This window comes from Lycium barbarum, chromosome 9, assembly GCF_019175385.1.
Source record: "Lycium barbarum isolate Lr01 chromosome 9, ASM1917538v2, whole genome shotgun sequence".
Lineage (NCBI taxonomy): Eukaryota > Viridiplantae > Streptophyta > Magnoliopsida > Solanales > Solanaceae > Lycium > Lycium barbarum.
The window spans coordinates 113962851-113973684 of NC_083345.1; the positions used below are offsets into that span (position 1 = coordinate 113962851).

Consider the following 10834-nt stretch of genomic DNA (forward strand, 5'->3'; position numbering starts at 1 on the left):
ATGTAAGCTTTTTAAGTCATTGTTGCAGGAAGTGATGCAAGCGCCCGAAAAGCTACAACCTTTGTTCCATTGTATGTGACGATATTTAGTTTCACACGGTGCTTGAGTAATTTAAAAGAACTTCTAACATCAAAGTCAATTATATACTAATATCAAAACTGTTCCATAAATAAATTGGGGTGGAATTGAACCCAGCAAGTCATGTCATTAAGAATAAAACAACGGCTAAAATTTAACTGTTTCGAGTTAGAGAACGATGTTCTTTTTTCAGAGGAATGATATAAAGTTCATGAATTATAAAACTTTTACAAATAAGCACGGGTTACAAAATAAACCACTAACATAAAAAGATGGAAAGAAGACAAGAAGGCGTGATGCTGTCAAAATCCACCACTTCCAAGTCCCGCAATGTTGTCAAAATCTTCAGATGAAACAAGATGCTTTCCAGCTGCATCCACATAGCTAGAACACGGGAAATAGAAGTCTTAGTAAAGAGACAAACACAAGAATGAAAACTACAAGCATGGTACTCTAATGCAGAGACGAATTATCCGTCCAATTCAACCTTCAAGACACTGAACGCGTTTTATTTTTGAACTTCTACATTCATAATTTAATATTTGTTGAAATTTTAGTAGATATACACACAAAAACACAATATATATTTACACATTGAAGATGTTGGCTTAAGTTGAATCCATTAAATCTAATGTTCGATCTAGTGTATTAGAAACTATCTTATCACCAAAGCATACCTGCTGCTATAGTCATAGAACTCTTCTAACTCCGCTTCTTCATTATCACCACCGTCACCATAATGCACTTTGCAATGATTTTTTGCTTCCATATGCATTCGAACTGCTTCTAGACCACCAAAAGGATGACATCTATCGTCGCAATACAGACACATATAGTCCCTTTTAACCTGAGAACACAAAAGATAAAAAGGTTAGGTAAATAAAACACACATAAGTATCTGAATAAACTTGAAGAATAAACAAGAAAAAGAAACCTATAGTATTACCTTGAGACAAAGATAAGTGAGGAAGCCTTTAGGATCTTTCGGATACTCAACATCCGGAATGACGAACCCATGCTTCTTGTGCATGTGGACCAGGCAGCTTTCTATCGTATCGTGTTTTAAATCACACATGAAACAACAACACGGGTCCAACTCCTCAACCTATTCATCAGCATCACTGTCTTCATTTATCTTTAATTGCCTCAATGAGTCGGTGGCTTCATTAACCGTCTCTTCCTCTGGATCGACCTCCTCCCACTCACTCTCATCACTTCCGCTAATATATTCATATGCCTTGTCGGAAGGTTCATTTGGAGGTTGGCGTGGTAGAGGCTTGATGATAACACTATCCTTGTTGTGATGACCTGGCGCTTGGGAAGTCTGTGCTAAGTGGCTTTTTGATTTTAGATGTTGAGCATGAGCCTCGGAACTTCTATATTCTTTGCCACAATGACCACAGCTATATAGCAAGGGAATTTCGGTTAATCTTTTCTTTTCTTCTGCAACTGCAGATTGTCTGGCTACAAAGAGTGCCTCTGTCAATCCAAGAACCCCGGCTACCTGAAATAAATACTGTTGGATATTGGTTATGGGTCGCGGGTCGCCCATGTGGACTGACCTGGCCCGGTTTTTTATTCTGAAGTGATAAGATGAAAATTAACTTCCCTTGAGAAGTTACCAACACAGTAAAAAGTCCTTGAGAAGTTACCAACACAAAAAAGAAACGTGATAGTGGGATAAGATTATGGGAATGTGCTGGTTGGTTTCTTTCACTTTATCAACCGTAAAAACATAACCTCCTCTTCTATATATGAAAAATACTCCAGCATTCTCCAGAGATACACAAAAATAGAATAATACATAGTAAAAAAAAAAAAAAAAGAGAAGTAAAAGACATCTAGTTCGTGAAAAAGTACTCCGTTTCCAAGCGAGACGAACTCAGATTTGGGGCAATTTTTGTGGTGATCTTGTGCAAAACTTCCGCTGCTAACAGGTACATCATCTTTGTTCTTGTTTCAAGATATGAAAACCATCAATGGTATCAGAGCTACTATTATTTGTTCAGAGTCTGAGTATTTTTTTTCTCTCTTGAAATATCTGTGCTGTTATTCTTTTCCTTCTTTCGATATAATAGAACGCTACAACAGATTTGCTAACAACAGAATCATTGTTGCAGTTTTTTTTTTGCTAATCTATCACGAACAAAGAGAGAGAAATAAATTGCTTTAAAATTGGTTCCCGTGTTTCTTTTTTGTTTGTTTGGGTGTGAAAAAGAAAGTGTTGCTCTTTAATATATTGTGACCTTTACTTTGTAAAAGAGTGAAGTTGCAGCACTTTATGGAAAAGGTGAGTGTTCAAAAAGTAAAATGTGTGGTTGTCATTGAATTACGTGTGGTTACCATTGAATTACTAAGGCCTATATGTCTATTGAGTATGACATAAACAAAAAAAAGGAAAAGAAAAGTACTTTATTGTACTAGTACTATTTGCAGAGACACACTTTAATAGTAATGTCTTTTTGACTTAGTGGTCCACTTGATTAATGTATTTCTTTATTGTGTACAAAGATACAACAGGTTTTTTTTGAAAAGTCATGTCATATTCTCAATACAAATTAGTGTAAGGATTTTTTCTACGATTGAGAAATCACCGGGCATTAACGTGACATCAGGGGCAAAGAACTTGCCTAAATATAATAAAATTATTTCCTTTATTCGATGAAGTTGCTAAAGACTAGAATGGTTGCTGTTTTAGTAATTTTTTTAACCTCCTAATAGCCATGCCATTATATTGGTATATGATCCTTGACGTATTTTTATCTTCTACGAGTAATGTGGCATGTGTTGTCATATTAAATGGTATGTCCATTCTTATTGTTTCATTGTTCTCATTTCAGACATCGCTGGACAGGGACAAGCTCGAAGTACTCCAAGTGAGAGTTCCCGAAATCGAGCGAGGAGACAATGTAGAAGAGTACGTCGTCGTGGCACACATTTCCATAGACGTGAAGTCATAAGGAATAATGTTCCAAGGGCGACCCAAAATCTACTAAGGGATCAAAGGGCTATGCGAAGGGAAGGAGAGAAGAAATTTAAAGAGTTTAAAGCTTTTAAGATGTCTCTTAATACTTCAGTGCCTGAACATATTGAACTTTTTCGGTTGCAACGAGAAGAACTGGATAATTTTATTGAAATCTAGGATTGGGAAGCTTTAGCAATTTTAGTAGATTCCCTCCGAGAGCCTTGGAGTGGTATTTTAGTTAATATTTATCACGATTTCTTTCTAAGTCAACCTTTTGAGGTGTATGTTTAAGAACTCTAATTCGAGTGGGAGATTATGAACTTGTAATTTAAATTGTGATTTTTTTTATATGGTTATGTTGTTTAAATTTCTTTTATATCCCGTTTATTTATTTATTATTAAATGGGTTGAGACTTAATTGAAAGTTATTAAATAAAATTCACGCTAAGATTTTTTTTTCATTTCTGATTAAACATTTAGACTGTAGATGATGATTGGAAACTTTGTGACCTTTCGATTTTATACTAAATGTGAAGTCATTTATGGAAATTAATTGCTTGAGTGTGAATATCACATGCATAAATTTATTAAAGTAAGTATTGATGAATAAGAACTTGCTTAATTGTCTCAATCAACAGATATGGCATCTAAGAGTATCATTGCTGACTTAAACAAAGGTGAAAAACTGAATGGCGAGAATTACGACATCTGGAGTCGTAAAATGTGGTATGTAATAGAAGAGAAAGATGCTCTAGAAGGTATTAACCATGTTTTGGTTCACCCAGAAGAGGGTAACACTGCTCAGCACAGAAGAGATCTGGAAACTTACAAAGCGTGGAAAAAGAAAGATTCTACTGCACGTAGAATTATTGTAAGTTCTGTCGTTGATGATCTCATTCACGAATGTGAACAATACCCTACTGCTCATGCTATGTGGGCACACTTACGAGAGATTTATAGGGGTACCACTGTGACCCGCCTTAGACAGCTGACTATCAAATTTGACACTTACAAGAAACGTCATGATCACAATTTCAAGCAACACCTTAGGGTGATGCCTAACATGATTGCTCAACTCAAAAGTGCTGGTCATGTTCTCTCTGATGAGCAGCAGGTTCAGGCAGTGATCCGGTCTCTTCCCAATAGTTGGGAACACTTGAAGGTTAACTTAACCCATAATGATAGCATCAAAACTTTTTCTGATGTTTCCCGTCATGTCGAGCTTGAAGACGAGCGTCTTGGTGCTGCCAAAACTGTATCTAATGCCTATGTGGCAGAATCAAGTGGCACAAAGTCTTCTGGCTTCAAGCGCAAGGAGAATTAGAAAAATGACGGAAAGGGTAAGGAGACCGGAGAAGGACCTTCCAAGAAAAGGAACAAGCCAAATCCCAAGAAGGGAAAACGTTTTTTCAAGAAGAAAGACAAGAGTAAGATGAAATGCTACAACTGCCATGTTCCAGGACATTTTGCTTGTGAGTGTTCCAAGCCGAAAAAGGTAGCATTTCAAAACGCATCTCTAAGTGCTACATATGTTTCTAGCACTGTTTTACTAACTGAATCTTATCTTGTGTGGATTGTAGACTCAGGGGCCACCGACCATGTGAGTCATGATCGAGAAGCGTTTGTAGAGTTTCGTCGAGTCTCACCTGGATCAAGGTGGATATATGTAGGAAATAATGCAAAGCTTGAAGTCAAAGGGATAGGCACTTGCAAAATGGACTTGCGTGGTGGCCGAAATTTGATGTGGCATGATGTCCTATATGCTCCAGAGGTCCGACGTAACTTAGTATCTGTGTCTGTTATTCTAGATCTAGGTTTCGATTTAATGTTTAGTCGCAATGGTGTTAGAATTACTCAATACAATGTTTTTTATGGTTTTGGACTTCGTTATGATGGTTTTATCGTTTTAGATTGTAATCTTTCAACTTATGACTATTATGTTGATCGTTGTGTAATGACATGTTATTCTAGTAACAGTGAAGTTGATGTTATTACATAGCATGCAAGATTAGGTCACATAGGGCAAGACCGGATGAATAGATTGGCAAAGGAAGGGCATTTAGGTCCTTTATTCAAAATTGAAATGCCAACTTGTGAAAATTGTCTTGCCGGAAAGATTACGCGTAAACCATTTGGGAAGGCTAAGAGAGAAGATTCCCTATTGCAATTAATCCATTCTGATATCTGTTTTCCAATGAATGTGAGGGCAAGGTCTGGTGCTTTGTATTTCATTACATTTATTGATGATTTCACGCGCTTTGGTTATGTCTATTGGATTTCTCATAAATCTGAAGCACTTGAATGTTTTAGAGAATATATGAATGAAGTTGAGAATCAATTAGATAAAAGTATAAAGACTTTAAGAATCGATAGAGGCCGTGAATATTTATCAAAACAGTTTAAAGAATTATGTAATGAAAAAGGCATTACGAGACAGTTAACTACTCCTTACACACCTCAACAGAATGGTGTAGCAGAAAGGAGGAATAGAACATTATTGGACATGACAAGATCTATGATAGCGCAGGAAAATTTACCTATCTCCTTCTAGGGAGATGCATTATCGATTGCAGCTTACATACTAAATAAAGTGCCTTCTAAATCAGTTACTTCCACCCCCTATGAGCTATGGACTGGTCGTAAACCGAACTTGAATGATCTACGACCTTGGGGTTGTGCTGCATATGTAAAGGATCGTTTTGGTAAGTTTGGAAAACTGAGTCCAAAAGGGAAGAAATGTATCTTCATAACATACTCAGAACACTCCAAAGGGTATGTGTTTGATATTTGGCACAAATATATAGATTTAGTGTCATTTACACTTTACTTCTTAGCGCTTTCATCGCAGTTTTGAATGCGAATGGTTTTATATGAGCTTATGTTGGTATGTTTATATGAATAGGTACAACAAGGACCAACGAAGGGTATTCCGGGCAGAAATAAGTGATTCCGAGGCTGTGTACGTCGATGGAACGCTGCGAAGGAAGTTCCAGAACTTGAAGGCAAAAATCTGACCACTGAAGGGTCTCATGCGCTGGCCATGCGCCGCACAGCCAGCGCACAAAAACACCATTCCTGAATCTCAGACAGACCATGCGTTGGTCATGCGCCGCACAAGAAGCACAAAAAGGAAGTCATGCGCTGGCCATGCGACGCACGGCCAACGCACAAGTGGCGTCAGTTATCCTATTCAGATCGGGATTGGGCCAACTTATCTCATATTTACCCTAGCATATAAATAGCCGTTTTAAACATTAGAATGGCAGCTGGGTCGACCTTTGGAGAATTGTGAAACTCTTTCTAGGTTTTATTCCTCTTCTCTTATTTTTCTTTACTTCAAAACCCTAAGTAATAATGAATTCTTCTTTCGCTTATCGAATCATGTGTAACTAAACACTTAAATTCTGGGGTTGTGGCGTAGCCATGAATATTGATGTTTGACAAGTCTTTCAATCTTAGTAGCTTGTTCGTATGCAATTGCTTCATTGCTTCTATGTTTAATCTCTTGATTGTCTGCGCAACAGTTGAGTTCTATCTACTCATTGATATACGTGCTTGGGAAAGACGTTGTTAGTTTGGAGAAGAAGTAATGAGATTGTGATCTGAATATCCCTAGAGTTGGGCTAGGATTTGTGACTAAGATAGGAATATACTTAGTTACCACAATCAATTATGTACCGTGCTCTTATTGCATTCTTGATAGGTCAATACCATAGGAATATAGGAGGAGATTTATCTTGAATCGGCGAGTAGTGGTTCGGAAGAATACTATGAGATTAATAATCCGGTTAATTAGCTATTGTGAACAAAGTTGCTAAGTTGTGATACTTGATTGACTCAATAGGATTGGTGAACCAACCACGACCCTGGAATACTTCTAAAATCTTGATTAAAGCCATTCTTAATTACGTTCTAAGCACAAGTTCTGTTTACATTATTAGTCAATTATATTACAGCATTTAGTTATAAAAGAACCAACACTTTTATTCTTCACTTGCATAGATAGTAAGCAATAGTTTATTCTCGTGAAATATTGGTCATAAGTCTTTGTGGGTTCGACATCCGATTTTACATAATCACTTTATTACTTGTACGACCACGTACACTTGCGTGTGCATTTGGACGCAACAAGTTTTTGGCGCCGTTGCCGGGGACTTAGAAATCAATTATTTTTGCCATAATAAATTTTATTGCTTCATTTTATCCAAGTGTTAACGTCTTGATCTTAGCTTTTTCCTGATTTCAGGTACTTTACTTGAATGCGAAGGACTGCGAGTCAAAACAATCTTGAGGAATTCGATCCTGAGCCTGAACGGACTTTCAATCGGCGTAGGAGAGATTTGAATTTATTGCAGAACCCACAGGTTGTCGCAGAAGTACCTGTGGTCATGGCTAATCATCAACCGGCGAAAGTGAGAGAGGTTTCAGTGCCTCGGGTGGCAGATGTCACTTCAAGCATTGTCAAGCCCACCATCGAAGGGCACTTTGAGCTGAAGCATCCTATGATTCAATTTCTTCACTCTAGTGGGCAATTCACAGGAATGTCACATGAGGATCCTCAGCGGCACATCCATACTTTTCTGCAGATTGTGGATACTTTTGCCACTGGAAGGGTCACGAAAGAATATGTTCGATTGACACTGTTCCCCTTCTCTCTTTTGGGGAATGCAAGTAACTGGTTATTAGCAGAGCCTGCCAATTCTATCACTACGTGGGATGACTTGGCAACGAAATTCTTGACAAGGTTCTTTCCACCAACAAAGACTGCCCGCCTCCGAAGAGAGATCATAGCATTCAGGCAGAAACAAGGAGAAAATTTGTATCAGGCCAGGGAGAGGTTTAAAGGTCTTCTCAGAGATTGCCCTCATCACCATCAGACGAATGAAGTTCTGGCACACATTTATTGAGAGTCTGGATACCCAACATAAGTCATCACTAGACACTGCTGTCGGAGGGCAGGCTCTTGATCTAAGCTATAAAGAACTATTCACACTATTGAACAGGTTTACTCAGAGCACTCCAGACTGGCAGGATGATGCAGCTAGCAGTTCAGTTAGGAAAGCACCGGGTGTCTATAAAGTAGACAATTTTACAACATTATCAGCACAGATTGATGCCATGCGCACCGAACTCAGGAAGTTAGATGTGGCACAAGCGCCACCACAGGTGCATGCAGTGCAGCAAGCCATAGCCTTTTGTGATATCTGCGGAGAGGGTCATAACAGTGATGAATGCCCTGCAAATCCCACATCCATATACTTTGTGGGTAATGCAGGCAAGGGGCAAGGAAATAAAAATCAGTATGGAAATTCCTACAACCCAAATTGGAGGAACCATCCGAATTTCAGGTGGAGTGACAACTCAGGTAATCAGAAGCAGAACTATCAGTCAGCACCTGCTCCTCAAGCTCCCACCAACAATATGGAAGAGATGATGAAAAAGATGATGGGTGACATGCAGAAGATGATGATAGATCAGCAGAAGTTGATACCAGATAATCAGAATCACGATTTGGCAGTACGGAATTTAGAGAGGCAGATGGGACAGATAGCTGGTGCACAAAATACTAGACCACCTGGAGGACTTCCAAGTGACACAAATGTGAATCCCAAGCCTTGGAATGCTGTAACTCTGCGAAATGGGCGAGAACTAGAGGAAGTAACTGCAAAGAAAGCTAGTCGAGAGGAGGCTGTAAAAGAGAAGATTGCCAAAGAAACGAGTGAAAAAGGGAAGGCTGTGGAAGAATCAGGGGCAAAGCAGCCACAGGCCGTGGTTGCAAATCCACCGCCTCCATTCCCTCAACGTCTGGCAAGACAGAAAGAAGAGGCTACTTATAAGAAGTTTCTTGATTTGCTTAAGCAGGTAAACGTGAACGTCCCCTTGGTCGATATGTTGCAGGGTATTCATAAGTATGCTAAGTACATCAAAGATATTGTTGCAAATAAGAGTCGTTTCACAGAGTATGCCACGGTTGCACTCACTGAGGAGTGCACTTCTCGTATTCAGAACAGGTTGCCCACAAAATTGAAGGATCCCGGAAGTTTCACTATTGAGATTTCTATTGGGACACAGGTTGTTGCTCGAGCACTTTGTGACCTAGGTGCAAGTATAAATCTGATGTCTTCGTCTATCTTTCGGAAGATAGGTTTGGGAGTGCCCAGACCAACCACTATAGTTCTTCTGTTAGCAGGCATATCGTTAGCAAGACCCGAAAGCATTATTGAAGATGTATTGGTACAAGTGGGGTCGTTGATAATTCCTGCTGACTTTGTGATACTGGATTTTGAGCCAGACCCGGAAGTCCCATTTATTTTGGGGCGTTCGTTCTTGGCCACAGGGAGAGCACTTATTGATGTAGCTGCTGGGCAGCTTACCATGCGAGTACATGATAAAGTAGAGGTATTCAATGTATACCAAGCTTTGAAGATGCCTGCAATATATGAGAAGCTGTCCGCCATCACTGTTCTGAATGATGATACCCGAAGACCATTCATCACCTCTCATGATCCATTGGAGAGAGCCTTGGTGGGGGATGATATTTTTGCTGACACTATGGCGTTTGAGATGGTGCAGAATCTGGATATGGAAAGTTTTTATATTCGGGGAGTCGAGTTTGAGCACTAGACAGGACAATGGGGGTAACTCCGAAGTTATCAATTGAAGAGCCTCCGAAGTTAGAATTGAAGCCCCTGCCCGCCTATCTTAAATATGCATTCTTAGGTGAGGAGGACACCTTGCCAGTAATATTGGCAGCAGAGTTGACCACTGAAGAGGTTAATATTTACCTCAAAGTATTGAAGTCCCATAAAAGAGCATTGGGGTGGCAGATATTTGATATTCAGGGAATTAGCCCCGCGCTATGCATGCACAAGATTCTCATGGAGGATGATCATAAGCCCAGCGCATAGCATCAACGGAGACTAAACCCTGTGATTAAGGAGGTTGTCAAGAAAGAGGTAATCAAGTGGTTATATTCAGGCATTTTTTTCCCATTTCAGACAGTACGTGGGTGAGCCCGGTGCAATGCGTCCCGAAGAAAGGAGGGATGACAGTTGTGACAAATGACAAAAACGAGTTCAATCCTACTAGAACAATCACTGGGTGAAGAATCTGCATGGATTATCGCAAGCTGAACGAGGCAACCAGAAAGGATCACTATCTTATTCCCTTCATAGATCAAATGCAAGACAGGTTAACCGGGCAAGAGTTTTATTGTTTTCTGGATGGTTACTCTGGATATAATCAGATAGCTATTGCTCCGGAGGATCAGGAGAAGACCACATTTACATGCCCATATAGCACATATGCTTTCAAACGCATGCCATTTGGGTTGTGTAATGCACCCGCGACTTTCCAGAGGTGCATGATGGCTATTTTTTCAGAGATGGTTGAGGACTTCGTCGAAGTGTTCATGGATGATTTTTCGGTATTCGGGAACTCTTTTGAGGTTTGCTTGCAGAAACTAGACCGAGTGCTGACAAGATGTGAAGAAACTAACCTGGTCTTGAATTGGGAAAAATGTCACTTTATGGTCCGAGAAGGCATAGTCCTTAGGCACAAGGTTTCAAAGAGAGGGCTGGAGGTTGATCGTGCAAAGGTGGAGGTCATTGAGAAGCTGCCACCCCCCATATCAGTTAAGGGTGTGCGCAGTTTCCTCGGGCATGCAGGATTCTACAGGCGCTTCATAAAGGATTTTTCAAAGATCTCAAGTCCGATGTGCAGATTACTTGAGAAGGATGTGAAATTCCTATTTGATGATACATGTATTAAGGCTTTTGAAGGTCTAAAGAA

At 39.6% G+C, this 10834-nt stretch overlaps 1 protein-coding gene and 1 pseudogene across 1 annotated transcript; one reads left to right on the top strand and one right to left on the bottom strand.

Moving 5' to 3' along the window:
• Positions 1–166: 166 nt before the first annotated feature.
• On the bottom strand, positions 167–1630 carry LOC132612196 (cytoplasmic 60S subunit biogenesis factor REI1 homolog 1-like; annotated as a pseudogene).
• A 5672-nt stretch (positions 1631–7302) lies between these two features.
• Positions 7303–9667, top strand: LOC132612197 (uncharacterized). Its single transcript, XM_060326517.1, has 2 exons — positions 7303–7787; positions 7870–9667. Exons 1-2 carry the CDS (start codon positions 7303–7305, stop codon positions 9665–9667), a joined length of 2283 nt encoding a protein of 760 aa, XP_060182500.1.
• Positions 9668–10834: the final 1167 nt, after the last annotated feature.